Source organism: Ascidia mentula, chromosome 9 (assembly GCF_947561715.1).
Source record: "Ascidia mentula chromosome 9, kaAscMent1.1, whole genome shotgun sequence".
Taxonomy (NCBI): Eukaryota; Metazoa; Chordata; class Ascidiacea; order Phlebobranchia; family Ascidiidae; genus Ascidia; species Ascidia mentula.
The window spans coordinates 2364543-2388128 of record NC_138574.1 but is presented as its reverse complement, the minus strand read 5'-3'; the positions used below and the strand labels follow the sequence as shown (position 1 = coordinate 2388128).

Here is a 23586-nt window from a genome sequence, read left to right as displayed (position 1 = left end):
TGCATTGCTAGTTAGATTTTTGTTTATACTGGGCTGGTGTGGTGCAGTGCAGAGCTTTATGTTTTCGTCTAGTTCCTGCAGCATGGGAGCATTCTCGCATTAGCTTGAAGCAAATTTTGACCACATTGTAAAAATAGTGGCTAGCTTGATTTGTGTAGTTATGATTTTATGCCCTGATTTGGTTAATCCGTGTATTGTCTTGGCAATCATGATTTGCTAAAAAATCTTCTTCTTAAACATAAACAAAATTTGAGCTGCTACATATACCTTAACCTACATGACTTAATGCTTGTATGGCATTGAAAAATTATTGTGCACATCTTTTTCAGATAAACTTAACCTCAGTAAAACACCCGCAATATGAGTTGGTACCAGCAAAATACAGGGTTAAGACCACAGCAAATGCCACTCCCAGCTGGTTGGGAAGCAAAGTATGACCCAAACAGTCGGAGGTGGTTTTATCTTAACCATGCTACAAAGACCACACAATGGGACGACCCAAGGCTAACAATGCAAATGGTGATGATTGGACTGGTCGTATGTAATATCCAACAATATTGTTCACAGCATGAGGCATTGTTTTGATTTATTGTATTGTGAACAGAATAAGTTCATGTACAGAAGCTGGATGATTTGTTTAATTTTAACTTTATTGTCGATCTTACAAACAGTCTTTGCCAAGATAATAGAAAGCATGTTGTTTTTACAGTGTGAAAAATTGTTTTGGTATAGATTAAACGATGTGTTTGTTGCATTAGGGAACTCGCCAACCACAAGGCCAACAGTATGGACAACAGACCCAAAAAGCAAAGGCTGAAACCAGTTTTATGCAGATTAATGCAGATGACACAAAAGTAAAGTATCTGACAGAAAATTATGGCATTGATGAGGATCTGGCCAAGTAATTAATTGAAGATAATATTGTAATCTACATATACAGTATTTTTTTTTGCTGCATTTTTGCACCACTTTCACAAAAAATGTAACTATTACTTATTCAGATCAGTGCTGCAAAAACATATCAATATTCTTTCTTCAACTGAGACTGAACTAAAAACAATGGGTTATAAAAAGGTGATTTAAGATAAAAGTTTAAATGATTATGTTTTTGTAGATTGTCTGTTTAGGTCCATATGTTGTTGTTTTTAGTAAAACGTTGCAAAGGTGTGTTTTTGTCAGGTTGAGAAATTTGTAAACCATGTTGTTTTTGTAGTTACTAAAGTTGCTTGTAGTTAATTTAAACTTTTTATTGTGCTTTTCTGTGCTTAACAGAGAAAACTAACGACCATTTCTTTGTTTATTATTACAGAATGAAAAACAGACCCAAAGTGCACAAGCTGCGAACAATTTATTGAAAATTGATCCTGATGACACAAAAGTAAAATATCTGATGGAAAATTATGGAATTGATGAGGATTTGGCCAAGTAATTAATTGAAGTTAATATTTCAATCTTAAGAGCATTCTGACACTATTCTTTGTTCATTTATGCATTACTTGCACAAAAAGTCCTACAATTATTTGCTCAGATCAATGCTTCGAACACATATCAATATTCTTTCTTCAACCGAGACTGCACTGAAAACTATGGGTTATAAAAAGGTGATAGCTTTAGTGATGTATTCACATTTATGCATTACGTCATAGATTAAACTTTTAAAATATAAGTTTTCGTGCTTATGGTTTAGTAGTTTGTCATTTTGGGTCCATAATTTGTTGTTGTTTTTGTATAATGTTGCTAATGTTCCTTTTTGCAGGTTGAAAAATTTATGGTCAATGAAAGTTATGTGGACCATCTGCATAAAGATTATGAAACTGCTGAGAAAGATTTAATTAGGTAAATTTACTCACAATTTGTAAAAGTAGCCTACACTTTGTCACATAGCGGAAGATGTTTTTGAACATGAAACAAAAATTTGGCTGATTGTGGTGACTGTTTTAGCACAAATACACCTTGTTTTGGTCACATTGTTTGAAGGCTGAACCGTACGAGTTTATGATTTGTAATTTCAAATTTGTAATGTGTAAGTTGGTTTGTCCGCACCAAACATTTTTGTCAAGCGTTTTCGAAAACCACCTGTTACTGACTACAATTATAACTCAACATGCCACAACAAATGTTTAAGACTCATATCCTATATGTTGTTTTTATTTAGATCCTTGCTTCGGACACATCAAAACAAGTATTCTGCAACTGAAACAGCCCTTAAATCGATGGGTTACAAGAAGGTATTTTGCCTCATTATGTTAGAGCTGTACAGGAAATAGATAGGCTGTTGTTGTTTGTTTAGTAGATACAATCATTTCTATTTCAATTCATGGTCTATGCACAATTGCCAATGTACTAGACTGCCGTGGTGTAACACTGTTTTGGCCTGCATGGCTTCATGGATCGAAGTTGTCTGAAAAGTACCACAAAGTAAATAAATCTGTGCCCACTAGTCCAGCTGCCCTGATTGGACCTTACAGGATAAAACAGTGTGCTCCACTGTCTGCAACCCGATGATTATGGGCTATTTGGTTATGCCAACTGTATTATTCTATATCCTGCTAACTTGATCAAAACAATACATATCAGCGAAGATTTTACAAATATAATAAATTATTGAAGATCAGATAAAAATACTCTGATTTGCAGGTGGAAAGTTTTGTGCTGAATCAACATTTTGTCGACCAGATCCATGATGACTTTCCGTCTGCCACAAAAACCTTGATTGGGTATATGTTTTTGAGTGAAATCAAGTGCTTATTTAATTAATTTAATCTTTTTTTTAAAAATAGTTACATTCTTCGCCGAAACAACAACGATTTCATGAAAACTGTTTCATCATTGCAATCACAAGGGCATGCCAAGGTTATTATATGAAAATCCTGTTTTAAAATAATGAAATAGCTAAGCCCAAGTTTTGGCATTTACTAGGAAGCTGGACGTTTGCAACTGTGCTTTAACTTTTATTGGTTAAGTTCACTCCACTCAATTTCACAGCATTTTATTCGCCCAAATGTTATTCACTACATTTTATTTTTGTATAATAATTAGGTCAACCATTATGTGTTTTTTTGGGGGGTTTTAAGTTTCCCAAAAAAACAGTTTTTACTCTTATTTTCAACCTGCGTCTTTTATTATTAATTCACCTTATATGTAATATGATAGGATAAGGTCGTTTGTCTAAACTGTATTTTATTCTTTGCAGAAAATTGTGGCTGATGAATTGCTTGTTACACAGTTGAAGTCTGTGTATAAAGATGCTACACCTGATGTGATACGGTATAATAGCCTTTCAATTCACAACCATTTTGTTGGGCTTCTAGGCTTTGGTGTAGATATTCTTTTATTGATTGCATAAATTAGCTTCATAAACTTGCATAAAAAAACAAAAATATTTCAAACAATGAACTTTGCTACAACTGTACAATTTTTTTGTATATTCTTAAGAATTTACATTGCCTATACGAAATTTGAATGTAAAAGATTTACAACGCAGTTAAAACCAACACTGATACAAGAATATAAAAATATAAAGATATTTATATAAAGATAATATAATGATATTTTTACATTCTTGTATTAGTGTTGGTTTTAACTGCGTTGTTTGTGTTTTTTAGCGATACTGATGATGCCTGCAAACACAGGCGAAACATATATATGAAAAAACGTTAAACAAACGACTCAGGATTATTTATAATATCACATGTGAAATGACTTCATAATAATGTTACTTTCCAGATCAGTTCTCGTCCAAGTTGACAACAATGTTGGGAGGTTTCGAACAGAAATTCAGAAAATGGGTTTTGTGAAAGGGGGAAAGAAAGTGAACAAATCTAAACCGGCAAAGAAGGAACCGACGCAAGCTGAGAAAAATAAAAGTATAAATATAGTCTAGTACATTTTTGTATGACCCCGAAACTAAGCACTGTGTAGTCAGATACATTAAATCAAAATTTTGTTTCAGAATGTTGAAATCTATATGTAAATAAATACCTTTTTTGATTCCTATTTTGATACAATCCAACATGTTTCACTGAAAATGCAATATCAGTTCTCATTCAAACAGCCCCTTTTGCATCTTATATTATTTCAATGCGAACTGATGCATTTTTAGTGAATCGTGTTTTTATACAAATAAATAGGGTTTTAAAGCAAAGTTTTTTGATATTGTAAAATTGTTGGTGAAGTTTTCCACCTGCATTTCACACCAGAAACTTTGTATTTTTAATATTTTTATGTTTTCAAGTGAAACGAGATATGAAGACGAAGTACCCACATGCCGACGATAAGACCATAGAAATGTGCTTAAACACAACGAACTACAATATATCCATCACTGAAAGTAAGTAGTCTGTATTATACTCATGAGGTTCTCTTTTGCTCAGTGATCTATGAAAAAAATTAAACTTACAAACACAGAAGAACTATTCTGTCATTGTTAAAATAATCATTGTTGTATTGTGAGGTTTAATATGACAGAAAAAATAACCTTTTTTTCTAAGAATGGGAATAATACAACCTTTGTGTTATAATTTAAAAGGGGCGGTGGTGTGCACTTAAATTATAAGCTACAGTTGAAAAATGTTCTGCTGGTTGGATGGTTTAGAAAAAATGTACAGGTCACTTAAGAGAGGCATATGTTTGTTGATGTCTTACATGTAAAAACACTTATACTGGGGTTTGGTTCGTGGTCGTTATTCAATATTTCTATTTACTTTAGTTTTACTCAAGAAAGAAAAAAAAGAATCTTCAAAACCAAAGTCTTTTGAAATGCCCAGTGACGATTTGTACAAGTCAACTTCCCAGGCGTAAGTGCAGGTTATTCGTAAGTTTTTTTTTAAACAAAACAAGATGCAAATTCTAAACTATATTTGCAAATTTCAAAAAAATGTTGTCATGACAAAACATTGGTTACAATTTTTTTTATTCAATATGGAAAATTTGTAATAGAATTGATTTATTTTCGTGACTTAATATTTGAGGTGATAAATTTCTCAAATTCAAAGATACTTCAACATTTATTATACTATTTATTTATTGCATGGTTTAGGCCCGTTGTATTTGTGTGTAAGCTGCAGACAGATGGCCACTGTTTCTACCTAAAAGGTCTCATCAGTGCAGCTGGTGTGACTATCAGACGACTTTGCTGACCAAACGGTCAATTTACACAATTCATATTATTGGCTCCACTTTGCTTATTTATTAAACTATTTATTTATTGCATCGTTTAGGCCCGTTGTATTTGGCGAAGAGACTGAATTTCCTGCAATACCAGAAATACAACTGTTTGACATGAGCAAGTTGTCCAGTTCAACCCGTCCTTCTATCATTTCAATGTTGAATCGTCCACAAGCGCCAAAAGTCAAAAAACCTACGTTGACACCTCAAAAACAAACTGCACGGCAGAAAAAAGTGTCAACTGTCCAACAGAAAAACTACCAAGCTAGGTAGGATGCATGTATAACCATTAATAGAAAATAATGTCATTGAGGATACAAGGATTGAAACAGCTGTTATTTCAATTGATCTTTACTTAAAATTTAATAAATCATTTTTCTAGCTACCTAAAACTTCTACTGAATTTGATGGGTTCAACAAAAATTGCTCACATTCTATTTACAAATTCAGCCATTTACAATCATTTTGTTAATGTACCATGCCATACTTCTTGCACATGGTGCATGTTTTGTACATGGTGCATGTTTTGTACATGGTGCATGTTATAAAAATATCAATTCAATCTCTTTATTTTGGTATGGTTATCTTTGATGGCATTGGCTTAGCAATAAACTCTCTTTAACTTTTAATATGTTACCAGAAATGTGAACTGGAAGACGTCTGAAAATAGAATGAAACCAACTGGACCAGATCCATCATTGCGTAAAGGTCCTGAGCCAAGTCTGTTGATTACTGAGTATGTGGCAGCTATGGGCCCAAACAAGGACATCCGCAATGGCTCACAGGTACCAAAAAGTCTTTCATTATTTGCGATCATTAAACCTTTTTGTACAATTTTTAAAACAGTTAATTTGCTACAACAATGTTCCAGTTTGACATGTATCTGGTACATTAATTATGTCAACAAAACTTCCCTAAATGTTTTTAAAATATTCATTACAGTTTAAATTTATTTTATGTGTGTATTTGCAAAACCATGAGCCAACATTATAAATAAAAAATCGGCTATCACATTCCTATTCAACTAGCTTTGGAATGTTTCATAGGATGCAAACTGAATAAACACAGGGCACAAAAAATGTTACACTTCACTAATTACAACACAATCCATTTTCTTTTAGGCTGCAAACCGATGTGGGCCACTTCCAAGCAACCGTAATGGTCCTGGTAATCTTGCAGTTGGTCCAATGAACTGCGTTTTTTAATCCTGTTTTGTGTTTTCTTGATTTAACTACTTCATAATATTGCTGATTAAAACTATTATTGCACCAGTCTCCGTCAACAGCAGGATTTTTAACATGCAGTTTTATTGCATTAACCATATTACTCCTTTTGTTTTTAGTGCTTTAGTTTTATATGTTAAAATGTCTGAAATTTTTAGTTTTTAACAATCTTGTTTGTTTTTGGTAATGCATAATAGGTGTCATTTGCGATATTGCATTTTTCTAACATGACATACTTGATATTGCAATGCATGATCCTTGTTGGCTAGTATGTGTTCCCTATTCTCTGAAACATTCATATTCTCACATGAAAGGATATTGCCTTGTCAAAAGTTTTTGTGGTGAAGTTTTTTAAAACTATATTCGGATACTCAATATTCTGTTGGGGATTCCTAATTTGCACTAAATGTATTTCTCCAATAACAGTTTAAAATTTTTTTTATCCGGGAAGTGTTGTCTTGTCGTCTATGTTTTAAACAATTTGTGCATTCTCAAAACCTTATTTTATGGAAACTTATGCTGAAATATATTGCATTGTAATTGTAGAGGGGCTTACACTATTTTATTCAATTAAAGTTTGTTTTAATAATTGTTATCTTCTTGCTTGGTGATTTTTATGGTAAATTTACGACAAGTTTTCCTGAAACTGCCCACTTACACATATTACCTTTTTGTTAAACATTAACCTTATGTAAATAAACAGTCACATGTCAGTGAACACGTGTATTTCACTTTTTTACAGTGCTCAAACAGAACTTATAAACCTTATAAAAAAATTTTTGTCAGTGTGCAACCCCCACAAAATAACTCGCCAAAAACATCTAAAAAACAGATGTCTCTATTTTAGTATTTGTTTTTGATGCATTTTGCCTGAATTAAATGACTTTAAATGTTGAAAGATTTGGATCTTAACCATAGACTACAGATGCTGACCCAGTGATTATTGACATTCTGCAATGGGTTCACAAGGAACTGAAAATGCCCAGAGGGCGAAATATGTGTTTTTAACAACAGCCAGGCTGATCGTCATACTTAACCACTAACAACGCCACCCGATATAGAAGGTTTTTCATATGCTAGCTGAAGTCGCAGTGGAAAACTTCCAACAACAATATCTGATATTACACTTTTTTAGAAGTTTGCGCTGGAGATGGAGGTTTTGCGAGCATCATCAAAAGCAGGAGCAGGGTTTGTATCAGATTCTAGTCGGGGGAGGAGAGAAGTCGTAATTTAAACTTTTTAGCCGACTTGCTTCATAATTTTCCACCATAATGCCCCCATACAAAAATACCCCCTAACTCGTACCGCGCGAAATAGCGCCACCCTGGAAACTTTTACTAAACAGGTTTATGTTTATACTGGGCCTGGTGCAGAGCTTTGTATATTTGCTTGTTTTTGTCCAGTTCTTGCAGCATGTTAGCATTCTCTCATTAGCTTGGAGCAAATTTTGACTACAGTATAACATGTTTTGATCAGTTTAAAGATTGTAAATTTCATGATTTTTCGTGTGCAATGTAATCATGGGGTGAAAAAAAAGTGGCTAGCTTAAATTGTGTACTTTATGCCCTTACTTTGCTAGTCCATGCATGGTCCAGACAATCATTATTCGTTAAAATATCTTCCACTTGAACATAAACAAAATTTGAGCTGCAACATACATGACTCAATGCTTGTATGGCATTGAAAAATTATTGTGCACATTTTTTTCAGATAAACTTAACCTCAGTAAAACACCCGCAATATGAGTTGGTACAAGAAAAATACAGGGTTAAAACCACAGCAAATGCCACTCCCAGCTGGTTGGGAAGCAAAGTATGACCCAAAGAATCGGAGGTGGTTCTATCTTAACCATGCTACAAAGGCCACACAATGGGATGACCCAAGGCTAACAATGCAAATGGTGATGATTGGCCTGGTCGTATGTAATATCAAACAATACTGTTTACAACATGAGGCATTGTTTTAGTTTATTGTATTGTGAACGGAAAAAGTTCATGTACAGAAGCTGGATGACGTTATTTGTTTAATTTTACCTTTATTGTCGATCTTACAAAAAGTCTTTGCCAAGATAATGGAAAGCATCTTGTTTTTATAGTTTGAAAAATTGTTTGGTTTCAATTAAACAATGTGTTTGTTGCTTTAGGAAACTCGCCAACCACATGGCCGACCCAAAAAGCAGCAGACCCAAAAAGCAAAGGCTGAAACAAGTTTTATGCAGATTAATGCAGATGACACAAAAGTAAAATATTTGCCAGAAAATTATGGAATTGATGAGGATTGAAGATATGAGTTTAATGCTTACCTTTTAGTTGATTTTCTGTTTAAATTTGTTTTTGTAATATGTTGCAAAAGTACTTTTTTGTCAGGTTAAAAAATTTATACTCAATAAAAGTTATGTGGTCCAACTGCATAAAGATTATGAAACTGCTGGGAAAGATTTAATCAGGTAATTTAACACATTTTGAAAATGTAGCATACACTTCCTAGTCCTGTAGTGGAAGATGTTTTTAGAAAAATTTTATAGGAATATATATATTTGTGTTTGTGAATGAAACCAATTGTTTTTTAAATTAATTTAATATTTTTTTCAAAAATAGTGACATTCTTCGCCGAAACGGCAATGATTACCAGGCGACTGTTTCATTGCTGCAATCACAAGGGCATGCAAAGGTAATTATGTGAGAATTAAAATAAATAAAATAGCTTAGCCCAATTTTTGGCATTTAATAGCAAGCTGGAGGTTTGCAACTGTGCTTTGCTTCTGGGCTTCTTAACTTTTATTTGTGAAGTTCCCCCCCACTCAATTTTGCAGCATTTTATTCACCTAGATATTACACCCTGCATTTTATTTTTGTATAATAATTAGGTCAACCATTGTGTGTCATTCTTTGGTGGTGATTTTTAGATCTCCCAGCTGTTTTACTCTTACTTTCAACCTGCATATTTTTATTGTTAATTCACCATGTACAACATTTAGGGTTCACCTCATATGTAATATGATAAGATAGGGTCGTCTGTCTAAACTGTATTTTATCCTTTGCAGAAGATTGTGGCTGACGAATTGCTTGTTACACAGTTGAAGTCTGAGTATAAAGATGCTCCACCTGATTTTATTAGGTATAATACCCTTTCAATTCACCACCATTTTGTTGGGCTTTCAGGTTATGGTGTAGGTATTATTGCTGATTGTTTGACAATACTTCTTTCAGAAAAAAAAAATCGTTTGAACAATGAACTTTGCTGCAAATGTATAAACTTTTTTGTATATTCTCAAAATTTTGTTTTGTGTTTATGAAATCCGAATGTTAAAGATTTAAAACTGAGAATACATTGCATGATGGGAAATCAATTTTGTGTTGTCCATGACAAACAAACTGGTTATTTTTGTGTAAAATGTTTGTGTTTAATCCACATGTGAAATAACCTCACAATTCATGTTACTTTCCAGATTAGTTCTCGTCCAACTTGACAACAATGTTGGGAGGTTTCGACCACTAATTCAGAAAATGGGTTTTGTGAAAGGGGGAAAGGAAGTGAATAAATCTAAACCGGCAAAGAAGAAACCGACGCAAGCTGAGAAAAATAAAAGTATGAATTAGTCTGGTACATTTTCATATGACTTTGAAACCAAACACAATGTAGTCAGATGCATTGAATCAAAATTTTGTTTCAGAAATCTATGTGTAAATAAATACCTTTTCTGATTCTCCTTTAGATAGAATCCAATATGTTTCACTAAAAATGCAATATTAGTCTTTTGCATATTCTTTTATTTCGAAATGAGTTGATGCATTTTTAGTGAACAATAAATTGTGTTTTAAAGCAAAGTTTTTTGATATTGTAAAATTGTTGGTGAAGTTTTCCACCTGCATTTCACACCAGAAACTTTGTATTTTTTATATTTCAATGTTTTCAAGTGAAACGAGATATGAAGCGAAGGCATTTCAATGTTTCTATTTACTATAGTTTTACTCAAGAAAGACAACAAAAAATCTTCAAAACCAAAGTCTTTTGAAATGCCCAGTGACGATTTGTACAAGTCAACTTCCCTGGTGTAAGTGCAGGTTATTCATTAGGTGTATTTTAACAAAAAATTAGGAAATTACAAACTATATTTGCAAATTTCAATAAAAATGTTGTTGTGGCAAAACTTTGGCTAAATTTTTTCTTTTTTTTTTGTTCAAAATGGTATAATTGTAATTGAGAATTGAATTATTTTCGTGACTTAATTTTTGAGGCGATAAATTTCTCAAATTCAAATTTACTTCAACATTTATTAAACTATTTATTTATTGCATCATTTAGACCCGTTATATTTGGCGAAGAGACTGAATTTCGTGCAATGCCAGAAGTACAACTGTTTGATATGAGCAAGTTGTCCAGTTCAACCCGACCTTCCATTATTTCAATGTTGAATCGCCCACAAGCACCAAAAGTCACAAAACCTAAGTTAACACCTCAAAAACAGACTGCACGGCAGAAAAAAGTGTCAACTGTCCAACAGAAAAACTACCAAGCTAGGTAGGATGCATGTATGACCATTAATAGAAAATATTGTCAAGAGTACAATGATGAGAAGAGCTGTTATTTCAATTGATCTTTACTTAAAAAAGGATGTTGTTCATTATTGGTATCTTAACAAAATGTTTGCAAAGCTACCAAAAACGTTTTCTAATTTTGAGGATATGTTCATCAAAAATTGCTCACAATCAATTCACAAAAACTAAAACGCAATCATTTTGTTTAATTACCATGCCATACCTCTTTCATGGTGTTTTTAATGTTTGGTTTTCTTATTTAATTTAGTTTCTTTATTGTAGACTATTTATCTTTGATGGCTTAAACGGGTAAATTTTCTTGAAATTTTATTACATTACCAGAAATGTGAACTGGAAGACATCTGGAAATAGAATGAAACCAACTGGACCAGATCCATCATTGCGTAATGGACCTGACCCAAGTCTGTTGATTCTTGAGTATGTGGCAGCTATGGGCCCAAACAAAGACATTCGCAATGGCCCACAGGTACCAAAAAGTCCTTATTTGCCATCATTAAACATTTCATACAATTTTTTAATTTTTGCTACAACAATGTTTAACATGTATCTGACACATTAATCATGTCAACAAAGCTTCCTTAAATGTTTTGAACAATTCATTACAGTTTAAATCTGTTTTGTGTTTGTATTTGCAAAAGCATGAGCCAACTGCACATACAAATTAGGACTGGTCATGAAAGAAAACTATGTTTATTAATGAAAAAAACGACTAATGACATTTCTACACAACCAGCTTTGGAATGTTTCACAGGATGCAAAATGAATAAACACAGGGCACAAAAAATGTTACACTTCACTGATCACAACAAATTCTTTTTGCTTTTAGGCTGCAAACCGGTGTGGGCCACTTCCAAGCAACCGTAATGGTCCAGGTAATCTTGCAGTTGGCCCAGTGAAACGCGTTTTTTATTTCAGAATATAATATTGCTGATTAAAACTATTATTGCACCTGTCTCCGTCAACAGCAGGATTTTTTACATGCAGTTTTATTGCATAAAACATATTACTCCTTTTGTTTTTATTGGTTTCAATTTGTTTGTTGAAATGTCTGAAAAGTTTTTTTCAATCTTTTTTGATTTTGGTTATGCATAATAGGTGTCATTTGCAATATTACATTTTCTGACATGACATACTTGATATTGCAATGCATGATATGTTTGGCTAGCATGTGTTTGCTTTTGTCTGAAATGTTCATATCCGCATATGAAAGTATATTGCCTTGTCAAAAGTTTTTGTGGTAAACTTTCTTGAAAACTATATTAGGATACTCACTGTTCTGTTGGGGTTTCCTAATTTGCACTGAATATATTCCTCCAATATGAGTTTAAAAAAGAATATTTTTTATCCAGGAAGTGTTGTCTTGTTGTCTATGTGTCAAACAACTTGTGCATTCTCAAAACCTTATTTTATGGGTAATTTATGCTGAATATATTGCATTGTAATTGTAGAGGGGCTTACACTATTTTATCCAATCAAAGTTTGTTTTAATAATTGTTATCTTCTTGCTTGGTGATTTTTATGGTAAATTTACTACAAGTTTTCCTGAAACTGCCCACTTACACATATTACCTTATTGTTAAACATTAACCTTGTGTAAATAAACAGTCACATGTCAGTGAACACGTGTATTTCACTTTTTTACAAGAGCTCAAACACTGTGAGAGGAAGAGGAGTTGGCCAATATTTGTAAATACAAATGTAATTATAAACCTTATCAAAGATGTTAGTCAGTGTGCAACTGCTACAAAATAACTTTCCAAAAATAACCAGCATTATTTTTGACACATCTTACCTAAATTAAATGACTTTATGTATTGAACAATTGGGATCTTAACCATAAACTGCAGATGCTGACCTATTGATTCCTGTACCTTCCATACTGGGTTGACTTCATGAATAAGGAACTGATGATGCCTTCAGGACAAAATATGTATTTCTAACAACAGCCAGGCTGATCCTGTTGTTAAAAGTAAGTGCTTAATGTGTATTTAACCTGAAAACTGTTTAAAAGTTTGCAAGCAATGAATTGTGTGTAGTGAGCAATTCAGTCACTCAGAACATGCGCTTCCATGTTGACTGGCTCTTTCAAAATTGACAGAGCTTGTAAAAATGAGTAGCATAAAGTTTACTCAGCAAACAACAAGTGATGGGATCAGATGTTTCCAGTCAGTAGCAGGTGTGGCTTAGTAGCAAACAGTTTTTGGACTTTGGCCATTAAGTTTTATTGCATGTTTCCCCGTCATTCACATGATATAAAATGACTTTTCAGCCAAAGTATACGTCCACCAGCTTCCAGGATTTTAGCAGAAAAGAATCAGTAAAACCCACCCAGTCTTCTCAGCCATTAAAGGTCAGTTAAAATGCACAAAGTGTATGTGGTTGTGGTAAAATCCTGTGTTTTCAGGCAGCCCCTTTGACGACTGACAATTTGGTACAAAAAGTTTTACTTGAGTTTCCTGCTGTAAAACCAGCTGTTATCAGGTATTTTTTGCAACATGTGTCAACTTTTTTGTGTAAACACCGTCTTACAGATGTTACTCACAGGTACCAGCTAAACAAGCATGATGGTAATTTAGACAAAGTTAGCCAGGGATTAAAGAATTTGGGGTATTCCTCTACTCAAACAACTGAAAATTTGAAACTTGAAACAATGAGCGAAGCAACAAAACCAACAATTGTGAGTGATCGTTTATTCAATAGTGGAATAACTGTCAACTTGATTAAAAAACTTGTTTTTTTGAAGAAAGTGACACCGAAGGCAGGATTGCAAGGAAAAAACGCAGAGACAACCTTTATGTCCACAAACAAAGCAACAACATCAAGGTTTGTTGTCACTTCCGAATTTGCAAAGAAAAGTAAAAAGTTTTTGACTGAAGTTGCTCTAATACAATTCTTGTTGTTGTAAAATGTTCTTGTTGTTGTAAAATGTTCTTGTTGTAAAATGTTATAAAAACTGGTAGAAAATCTGTGTCAGAAAATTTGTATTATTTTGCCCAACATAAATGACATGCTATTCGTGCATTTTTAGTGCAAAATCTAGCAGTAAAACTGAGCAGACACAAAATGTTGAATTCTTTGATGCGGAACTGGAAAGAAGTAAGCACTCACAAGAGTTGATATTTAATTTAATAAAATAAAAAAAATGAATTTAAAACATATTTCCAGACTAACTACATTGCCATTTTCTTAATAAATACTAATAAATACACATATTGAACGTTTTTTGACAGAAAAGAAACAGTTGAAGGAAAGGCATCGATGGCTAACGGATGAATCATCAGAAAAAATCTTGCTGGCAGCAAGAAACAATGTTACCATGGCAGAAGGTTTACATGTTGCTGATTTTCCTACTTTCTGTTGTGAGAAGACATATATTCTTAGTGAATACTGCCCTTCTGGCAAACTTTATTTTATTTACGTTTCTCAATGCTTCGGCTGTTATGCAACAGCCTTCATCAGGAGGTAAGAATGTAAGTTTAGCAAAGTGGACACATTTGAGGCACATAAACAAAAAAACGCTACAAAAGAAAAGAAGAAGTGAAAAAATGACAAGTGTTCGCCCTTTCTTATCGTTTTTTCACTTCTTCTTTTCTTTTGTAGCGTTTTTGTTTGTTTGCCAGAAGGGCAGTATTCAGCAATAAATATGCCTGGCAGCATCAGTAACAATTTATATATTCTTAGGCCTATATATATGACCAACGAATGGGCATAATGAGACTCAAAATCAATAGAATAAACAAAATGTTTTATAGAAATGCTGAAAATGTTTGAAAGCAAAGGTCCAGGCAAATCGCCAACTCAAACGACACCAACAAAACCAGCGACTGTCAAAAATAACGAGCAAAAGTAATGTTTGTAATTTTTATGTGCAGGATGATTAACAACATTTTTTTGTAGACCTGCTACCAGCAAAAGAACAGATGTACCTTCATTAGAAAATAAGAAGAGATCTTCACAAAATGTGAAAACAACTCAAGCTCAACAAATAACAAGACAAACACCACACCAAAAAGACAAAACAAAAGTGTCTGAAGTGAAAAAGGACTTAACAACGAACACTACAAAACAAACAAAGCAGCTCCGAAAAAAGTATGTTATAAAAGTTTGGAGAAATTTGTTGTACAATTGCTTTCAAAATCTGTTTAGAGTCAAATCCACTCCAATCCACAAGAAACAACTTACTTCAAAACAAAAAACTCAACCTAAAGGACCAAACCCACTGTTAAGAAATGGACCAAATAAAGCAAATCAAACTGGGCCCCAGGTACTATGATGTCTCAGGATGGGTAAATTTGTAACAAATAAATAAATTACAGCATTTTGTTTAAATAAAAGTTTGTATACTTCATATCTCCTGATTTCTTTATGGCCAACAAAGACTCAGTAACAGATTATACTGATGATGCCTGCAAATACAGGCGAAATATATGTATCATGAATGACATCAATCAAACGACTAATGATTACTTGCAGGAGAATTTTATTTTGTTGTATATTGCTAATAATACACAAAAACATGCATAACCTGAAAATGCTGTTAGCTTGCAAATAGGCTACAACATTTTTTGTTTAGGCTTCCAACAGATGTGGCCCGAATCCTGTGTTTCAACAAGGTCCTAGTGGGATGCAACGTGGCTCCATGTATATTATTGCAACTGTTTAAAAGTTATTCACGATTAGTGTTGTCGCAATTGCTTTATATGTTGCTGCCGAAAAAAGGTTGTGAATTGCTATCAAGTTTTTGATGTTGGTGCTTTTCAGGTTATTGATTTTTTACAGAAGAACAAATTCTTTAATAAATACATATATATATACTTTTTGTTCATTTTATTAAATTTTAGTGTTTGTTTATTTTATTAGATTTTAGTGATTGTGTCGTAAAACAAAACTATACACGTGGCAAGTTAACAAAAAACAAGCACCTGTCAGTTAAATCAGTTTGATTAAACTTAATACTGGTGCAAGATCATATAAATGTCCAGAAGACAAACTAAAACCAACAAATAGAGCAATCGGTGGAATGCTAAACTTGCATTTTATCTGAATGCAAAATTGAAGGTGCAAACCCAACTAACAAATTGTCAACACAATTAACATCAAAAAACTCAAACACCAGGGTTTTGGTTTTGCATAAATAAATTAAAACATACTGGTTTTAGTTCTTAAAATGACATACGTGGACGTTTTTCGGCCTAATCCAAGAATTGAGTGATTAAATGGCTGCAATATTGTTTTGTTCGCAAACCAACTTCCTTCGTGTTTAACGATTTGTTTGTTTCCGCAGATACAACTTCGTTTGTCGTCGTGTTTGTTTTTTGTTAAAATAAAACTTTTTCAAAATAAAAAGTTGCCCACATAAAAAAAAACATTGGATCTAGCACTCCTGGTGTTCAACATTTGACCTATGGGTCTTGTTGACGTTGATGCTCCTGAGTGGTTAATATCCACCGAAAGCGGTCATGCGTAAAATTCTACGTGCTGTGAATCTGTCGGCGTTATTAAGAATTTGTGTAAAAGAAAGATCTTGCTCAAAAACAGGATTTCTATTTTGATTTAGAAGTACGCTCCAGTACAAACGATCCTACGAACCGTTAGTTTTGCGCCGGGCTTGCGTTCAAGAAGCATTTAGGAGTAAAAGTTGATTACCAGTCTCTGTTACTCTGTTGATCTTTAGATATTTTGTTTGCCTGCGAAGTAACAGGTGTCACGTAACTACTTTTGTTTAGAACTAGAAAAAAGAGATATAAATGTGTTTTAATGAAACAAACTGTATCTTTGGTTTGTCTTTGTTTATGTACCGATTGAACATTATATTTGTTTTCCATTGAAATTTTAGCAGACCTGTACCCTAGCTGCACCTTAAACACAAAAGCTGTAGTTTTAGTGACTGGTACAACTGATTCAAGGATTTAAATATGTATTCAAATTGATGTTTTGTTCTTACAGGAATCAATTAGTTTAAGGCAGTGTGTCTTTTATTGCAATTATGTGTTAGAAGTCCACCTGAGTCATCTTTCACGTAGTAATCTCCGTCAAGATTTTTTTTGGCAAGAACCTGTGTATTTGGTAGGTTCTTTGTTAATTTATCAGTTTTGTAACATTTCACCACATCTCAAATGCAAGGTTGTTTCATATAAATATGTTTATGTTGTTATTGTATAGATATACAATAAATATATACAATCATTGCTTTTTCAGATTTTCAACACTTCAAGAAAATATGTCTTCTAAGCTATATTCACACCTCTGTGCCTTCATTGTACTTCTTGCGGTACGTACACATGTCTAAAAAATTAGCAATTTAATAATCAACTAAATGTTTTTTACAGGCACTTTTCAATCACTGTACTTGTGATGTTATCCAATTGGATAAGAATAACATAGATACTATATTAAGTAAGTATGATGTCTTAAGTATGTTGTGTTATACATTAAATCAAATATTTTTTTTTCTTCAGGCAGCAACCAATTAGTATTTGTAAATTTCTATGCTGATTGGTGTCGCTTTAGTCGAATGCTGGCTCCTGTATTTGAGCAAGGTTCAAATTTAGTCAAAGCAGATTATCCAGACCCTGGAGTAGCAGTCTTTGCTAAAGTGGACTGTGATAGCCAACGTAGGTGTTTGAACTGCCAACTATATAGTTTTTTTCATCACAATAAAGTTAAAAAAGCTTGGAAAAATAAACAGCAGTTGTGACTTAAGTAAATTGTAGTGCATGGCCACATTACCTAAAATAACAGTATGTTGATTGTAAAATTGTCAAAAAAACAAGTAGTGGTAAATACTATTGAGTTGTGTGGCAAGCACTAATACTCAGCATTATATTTCAGCTGAAATTGCACAAAAATATCATGTCAACAAATATCCAACAATGAAGCTCTTTCGAGGTGGTCAGTTGGTAAAAAGGGAATACAGAGGTCAAAGATCACCGGAAAACTTGGCCAAATTTATCAAGGACCAACTAAAAGACCCAATCACAGAGTTTAAATCACTTGAAGAAATATATGAGTTGCCGGTAAAAATTTACTTTTCAAATTTACTTACTTTGTGATATATATATATATACATGTTTGCATTTATGGATATGTCTTGTCCAGAAACGTGTGTGTGGTGTCAGGATTACCATGATTTAATTTCATGTTTCGGGCTTTGCAGAGAGACAAAAGGACTATAATTGGATACTTTACCACCAAAGATTCGAGGGAATACAGCACATTTGCGAATGTTGCCAAGTCACTAAAAGATGATTGCCAATTTTATGCAGGCTTTGGGTAAATAGTAGTTTCAAATGTACATTGTAATTGGTGGTAGTAAACTAATAAGGTGAATTGTTGATTAGGGAAGTATCAAAAGCAGAAAGAACGACCGGAGACAACATTATTTTTAAACCCATTGGGGTGAGCAACTTGAAATTCAGTTTTGTTTGTTTGGAGAACACAAATGAAGTGGCAATTTGCAAAAGTTGTGAACAATGATTTTGTTTTGGAAAAAATATGTGCATCCACACCTTGTCGCCCATAACAATTATTTTCTTTCTTTATCCCCAAAATTTTGAGTCTAATACATTTTATGTACAATGATTACCATAACAATGAATCATTGGCTCATCAACTGTATGAGAATCTGGCCCATTGTTAGACATTGTCTTTTTCTCTATGACAGCAAATTATGGCAAAAAAAGAAGTGAAATTGATTTTCTGAAAAAATCCGATGATATAAATTAAGATTCTTGTTGCTTCAAAAGACATAACAACAGGCCCTGTTTGATTTTTAGGATAACAACCCTGATATGGTATATCTTGGTTCATTGGGAAATGAAGATTTGTTGAAAGCTTGGTCACAAGACAAATGTGTGCCTTTGGTAAGTTTCCATTTATAGTTTAAATATTACCAACACCACAAACCTCTCACCTAAAACAAGGATAATAATCAAAGTTAAGAGAAAAACCATATATATGTGGCCTGGTTTAAATCTGTTTGGCGATTCTGATATGTTATCACAAAGTTCTGTATGTTCTGAGTATAAAGAGATTGGCCCATATCGTTATTAACATTGTCATGTTTAAAAGAAATCGTTTCGGTAAGAACTTAGCCATCATCAGTTTGAATGATGCAGTTGGTGTAGCTCCATCATTATAAGTAGCTGACCTGACCTGACCTAAGGCTCCGGCCGGTGGTGACGTCATGTTAACAACAATATGGGCTCTTTATACTCAGAATTATGAGGAAATCCGTGATTTGTGTTCCTAAGTTTTGTATGTGGTTGAGGTACGAAAAGTAACTTAAACTTCCTGCATTATAATATTATGTTTAACTAAGTTAACTATGTCTGATATAAAACCACTGCAAATGGCTGCAGATTGTGCTAACATTTTAGAGATCTGGTTTTTCTAGTCTGGAGGTCACATAACCACCATTTTTTAGTTTACACTGATGCCCTTTCCCCCAGGTTCGTGAAATTACATTTTCCAATGGTGAAGAGCTGACAGAAGAAGGTCTTCCCTTCCTCATTCTCTTCCACAACAAAGAAGACACAGAATCACTTGAGAAGTACTCCAAAGAAGTTAGCAGGCTCATCTCGTTTAAAAGTATGTTGTTTCTCCTTTGTTACCTATTTTCTTCACATATATATTTATGTAAGGATTGTCAAAGTGCAACCCTGTGTGTCCGATCTGATACCTTTGGTGCTCTTACTCGTGTTAGTGTTAGGCTTGTGTTAAGACCAGAGATGACCAGTTAATAATGACTATCCCTATTTTTTATGCTTATTATTATGTCATAATGTCACCTCATGACTTGGGTGAACATCATCATAAAATATATTAACACTTGTTCACATGGTATACCTGAGCAAACTCCTGTTTGTAATCCTACAATCTGTTCCGTCAGTCGTTGCTATAAAATAGGGTTGCTTAAAAACCTGTTCACATGCAGTTGTATTTAAAAGTTTTGGTTGAGGTTTCCATCCTTAGTGGTTAATGTAAATGTTACCAAAAAATTTTATTTTAATGAAAGATTCAGCACCACTGGGCAAAGCAAAAAGCCCAGATGTTGAATGAAAAGATTTGCAATAACATAATTCTGTCATACTCCACTCTATTGTGTGTGCATAAGAAAAACTGTGACATGATGTATAATTGTGTCTGCTCTGCTTATAGAGGAAGTCATAATGATATTTTGAAATGCATTAAGTCTATATTGTTGTATCACTGTACATTTTCAGTTATTATGTAGCGGGCTTTAGCATAGTCGCTTTACATACACTTTTATCTTGAAATATCAAATTGCCGATCCCATCAGTAATTGGTTGATGGGCACAAGTCCTTATTTGCACTGGTATTATTGGTTGTTTATATTATGCTTTGTAGTTATTTGACTTGTTAAAATTAGTATTCAGATGTAAATAGCAATAGCTTATAAATCTATAGTGTGATAATAATCAAACAACTTATTCTTTATTTTTCCACCAGGTAGCATAAATTTTCTCTTTGCTGATTGCGAAACATTCTCACATCCACTTCACCACCTTGGAAAAACTGTCAAAGACTGCCCCCTGGTGGCGATTGATTCATTCAAACATATGTATCTCTTTCCAACTTTCGACGACGTAAAGTAAGTGTGATTTTTCAACAACAACGTAGTGGCTTTAGATTGATTATTTCTCAGTCATTTGTTTGCGTTCTGTTCATTACATTTTGGGTTTCGATTTTTAAAGTCGCTGGGCCATTCTAGTTGTCATGAAATGTTGCTTAAGTGCAAAAAGTTTTGAGAAACACTGTTTTAAATGCTGTCTTCACCAAAGTATATGTGCTAAATCATCTAATTTCCGTGTATGTACTGGTCATAAAAAACTGAAAATGATCTTCCTGTGTCTTGGTTGTAATGCTTTGCAACCTTACCGTCACTATGGTTAAACGATTGTGAGTGGAAACAAATATTGCATCGTGTTGTTATTCTCTGTTCACGCCCCAAACGAAAACGTGTTCTTGTGCTTAAAAGACACGTCTTTAAAACCGGGTGGGTAAAACATTCTCACAAAACCTGTTTTTCTCTCTGGGGATTGGTTAATCTTACCAGCCTGCGTTGTGAAACCCCTGTCAACCAGTATTCAGCGTAACAATAGTTGCTGTTTCGCTTTCATTGCGCATTTCCTTGTCATGCCATAAAATGACCGACAACATATTGTCCTCCTGCTTCGTACCGACTTTCCACTGCATCGTTGAAACGTGTTAATGTTGCTGCATCTATGACGCAAATGTTTTTATGGAGTTACTTGTTTTACGAAAGAAATTTATCATGTCACTCTAAGTAAACAAAAAAAAAAGATTTAAACTCAATACATTTATCGTAGCGCTGTCCTCTTTCATTCATCACCTCACAGCACGGCTTGTACAAATTGACCAATAACGGTTAACTGTGTACGTTGATGTATGGAATAATTCTTGTGACCGATTTTTAAAATAATTTTAGTAGTCTGTCGCAATAATTGCTCCACAGGCACTACAGCAGTTCAGAAACTGGTACACGCACTGCAGTATTTTAATTAACTGAGCGTGTTTTTGTCAAATAGCGAACCTGGAAAACTGAGGCAGTTCATCCTAGATCTGCATTCCGGCAAATTACATCGTGAATTCCACCATGGTCCCGACATCGCGGCATCAACAGCACCTCCAGCTGTACCCAAGGTGGGTTTGTATATAACACGGGGATCTTGCATTGTATTTGCTGTTTTGAACGTGATTAAGGTGATGATTGATGGTGGTTTTTCGTAAATCATTGGATTCGTTAAGTTATCAATCTGGGCCAGCGACCCCCAAAGTTGTTGCCAATCGCTATAGTTTTATCGATCTCGCTTTTGGGTTCAAACTTAAAGCATTTATTTCAATGAAAAAGGCGTTTGTATTATATTTATGATAATAAGCGATTCCGCAGAAGTTGATGCCTATTATGTCTGTGCCCTCGGGTTATTTTGACGACAAGCCTAGAAAAGCGTTAGATGAAAACTTACAGTAACGAAAATGATAAATTCGCATGAAGTAGCTAGCAGAATGGGCGTCCACGAAAAAAAAACGACATTCGCAATAAAAATTTGCATGCAGAACTAATACTAACCAACTCTTGCACGACCTCTTGTGTTGGGTGATACGCAGGTTGACTCCCGCCAGGCGGAGACCGAGAGCCCGCAAAAGGAAGCGGAGACGCAGAGCGAGGAGACGTCACCCCCGGAATCGATATTCAAGAACTTGAAGCCGTCTGAGCACAGATACACTTTGCGCGACAGAGACGAGTTGTAATACCGGGTGATTCCCCGCGAGTAGAACTCTTATACCAAATATGCATCGGCGTCAAAACAAATAGCGAAAAATCTCGCCGCTTTTCGCCACTCGCTGCTGGTTTTATGTCGGGCTGAAGCTTGATATGCCACTTTTACTTAGGCCAGCCAGGGCACCTTAATTTTGCGTTCCCGAAAATATTTTCTGTATTTTTTCAAGCGAAAGTCGAAAGGCTACTATCAATAGTTTAAACTCGATTGCACAGCTATGTGGTGCAATCCCATTTTGTTTGAGTCAAACTAGCGCAGATTTCAGTGGCATGGGGGACAAGCTTTATACCCTTCATTGCCTTTGTCAGCCATGCAAACAACATCTTTCTCCTTAATACGAAGCATTAGGTCCCCTTTTTTAGGTTTGTAATTTCGAACAGCTATTTTAGCTTTGATGTCGTTCAATTGCAACCTGTGACCTCGAAAACAACAGTTCCTTTATATATACATTGTCACAGGTCGAGTCAAAAGTTTGTCTCTATATTTATGCTCTTTTCTATTAAGTAATTGGAGCTGTTATTTTTGTCTCGGTCGGTGTCGATATGACAGCAAATTGAACTAGTTGCATGTTTTGGTCTCCTGGGTAATTGGGTGCACTCTACCAAAATCAAACGTGTTTTGAAAATGTAATAAATCCACGCGTACAACACACACTTAATCGATGAACAAATATATGGGATAGAAAACCTACAACTACAGCCTATTCTGCGCTTAATTTAGAAAGTATGCTATTTCGGTGTAAAATCTAGCACTTAATGGTAGAATATAACGTTGTTTTGTATGAATAACGTAGCTTGCCTAATGGGATATGCGCCATGTTGGTTACGTATAAGAATATGTGGTGATTTTCCTATAATATGAAGCGGGTTGTTGCTTGTAAAAATTGCCAGCACAGAAGCCTACATATGAAAGGTCGCTTGGACGTTTCATTGTATTGTTCTTTTGCAACTGTTCTTTATCGGCCCAGCGCAAACGTAATGCTGGAAATATTGAAGTAATAGTCTCCACATTAGCAACTTTTATTTATTTTTGATCGGTGACAAATACAGGCTCAAAACAAAAAAGTTATTGATATCAGGATTTCTATGTTCAAAATTGACAAATATCTCCTATTATACCAGGTTTCCAGTGTATTCTTGACTGTGTATTTTCTCGTCTCTCGAGGCAGTTGTTCTTTGTATCCTTGCGTAGCCAAATTTAGTCGAGAGATTTCATGCATGCTTCTGGTCTTTTCAATCGTTTTTTGAGGGTGAAATTTAATACAAACGATTTATTAAAAGTCTAAAAAGAACGTTTTGTTTTGATTAAACCATG

At 34.1% G+C, this 23586-nt stretch overlaps 4 protein-coding genes across 4 annotated transcripts; all 4 read left to right on the top strand.

The window, feature by feature from the left end:
• Positions 1–333: 333 nt before the first annotated feature.
• On the top strand, positions 334–7102 carry LOC145912986 (uncharacterized). Its single transcript, XM_083000473.1, has 16 exons — positions 334–519; positions 759–901; positions 1002–1074; positions 1310–1425; positions 1529–1601; positions 1757–1836; positions 2156–2228; positions 2638–2717; positions 2781–2853; positions 3194–3267; positions 3727–3866; positions 4235–4330; positions 4709–4796; positions 5220–5435; positions 5807–5951; positions 6288–7102. Exons 1-16 carry the CDS (start codon positions 361–363, stop codon positions 6369–6371), a joined length of 1713 nt encoding a protein of 570 aa, XP_082856599.1. The 5' UTR covers positions 334–360; the 3' UTR covers positions 6372–7102.
• Positions 7103–7870: 768 nt separating this feature from the next.
• LOC145914814 (uncharacterized) lies at positions 7871–13280 on the top strand. The gene is made up of 11 exons (XM_083002662.1): positions 7871–8289; positions 8533–8628; positions 8756–8835; positions 8987–9059; positions 9433–9506; positions 9838–9977; positions 10356–10443; positions 10695–10910; positions 11270–11414; positions 11775–12917; positions 13218–13280. The coding sequence occupies exons 1-10, from the start codon at positions 8131–8133 to the stop codon at positions 11868–11870; spliced, it is 1167 nt and encodes a 388-aa protein (XP_082858788.1). The 5' UTR covers positions 7871–8130; the 3' UTR covers positions 11871–12917; positions 13218–13280.
• Positions 13106–15667, top strand: LOC145914815 (uncharacterized). Its single transcript, XM_083002663.1, has 10 exons — positions 13106–13298; positions 13353–13429; positions 13493–13625; positions 13692–13771; positions 13977–14044; positions 14179–14274; positions 14701–14794; positions 14846–15037; positions 15095–15212; positions 15522–15667. The coding sequence occupies exons 1-10, from the start codon at positions 13206–13208 to the stop codon at positions 15609–15611; spliced, it is 1041 nt and encodes a 346-aa protein (XP_082858789.1). The 5' UTR covers positions 13106–13205; the 3' UTR covers positions 15612–15667.
• A 1225-nt stretch (positions 15668–16892) lies between these two features.
• Positions 16893–23534, top strand: LOC145914813 (endoplasmic reticulum resident protein 44-like). The gene is made up of 12 exons (XM_083002660.1): positions 16893–17014; positions 17147–17219; positions 17278–17344; positions 17407–17562; positions 17780–17964; positions 18105–18220; positions 18289–18346; positions 18724–18810; positions 19399–19537; positions 20420–20561; positions 21520–21634; positions 22100–23534. Exons 2-12 carry the CDS (start codon positions 17169–17171, stop codon positions 22241–22243), a joined length of 1260 nt encoding a protein of 419 aa, XP_082858786.1. The 5' UTR covers positions 16893–17014; positions 17147–17168; the 3' UTR covers positions 22244–23534.
• The last annotated feature ends 52 nt before the right edge of the window (positions 23535–23586 follow it).

Excerpts from the sequence above, each read along its gene's own strand:
- LOC145912986 (XM_083000473.1), top strand. The coding sequence starts at position 361 with ATGAGTTGGTACCAGCAAAATACAGGGTTAAGACCACAGCAAATGCCA. Across the intron at positions 2,229-2,637 it reads AATCGATGGGTTACAAGAAG|GTGGAAAGTTTTGTGCTGAA; the intron begins GTATTTTGCCTC and ends TCTGATTTGCAG. Across the intron at positions 4,797-5,219 it reads TACAAGTCAACTTCCCAGGC|GCCCGTTGTATTTGGCGAAG; the intron begins GTAAGTGCAGGT and ends TGCATCGTTTAG.
- LOC145914814 (XM_083002662.1), top strand. The coding sequence starts at position 8,131 with ATGAGTTGGTACAAGAAAAATACAGGGTTAAAACCACAGCAAATGCCA. Across the intron at positions 8,290-8,532 it reads CAAGGCTAACAATGCAAATG|GAAACTCGCCAACCACATGG; the intron begins GTGATGATTGGC and ends TTGTTGCTTTAG. Across the intron at positions 9,507-9,837 it reads GCTCCACCTGATTTTATTAG|ATTAGTTCTCGTCCAACTTG; the intron begins GTATAATACCCT and ends GTTACTTTCCAG.
- LOC145914815 (XM_083002663.1), top strand. The coding sequence starts at position 13,206 with ATGACTTTTCAGCCAAAGTATACGTCCACCAGCTTCCAGGATTTTAGC. Across the intron at positions 13,772-13,976 it reads AACAAAGCAACAACATCAAG|TGCAAAATCTAGCAGTAAAA; the intron begins GTTTGTTGTCAC and ends GTGCATTTTTAG. Across the intron at positions 14,045-14,178 it reads TGATGCGGAACTGGAAAGAA|AAAAGAAACAGTTGAAGGAA; the intron begins GTAAGCACTCAC and ends GTTTTTTGACAG.
- LOC145914813 (XM_083002660.1), top strand. The coding sequence starts at position 17,169 with ATGTCTTCTAAGCTATATTCACACCTCTGTGCCTTCATTGTACTTCTT. Across the intron at positions 17,563-17,779 it reads AGTGGACTGTGATAGCCAAC|CTGAAATTGCACAAAAATAT; the intron begins GTAGGTGTTTGA and ends ATTATATTTCAG. Across the intron at positions 21,635-22,099 it reads CACCTCCAGCTGTACCCAAG|GTTGACTCCCGCCAGGCGGA; the intron begins GTGGGTTTGTAT and ends GGTGATACGCAG.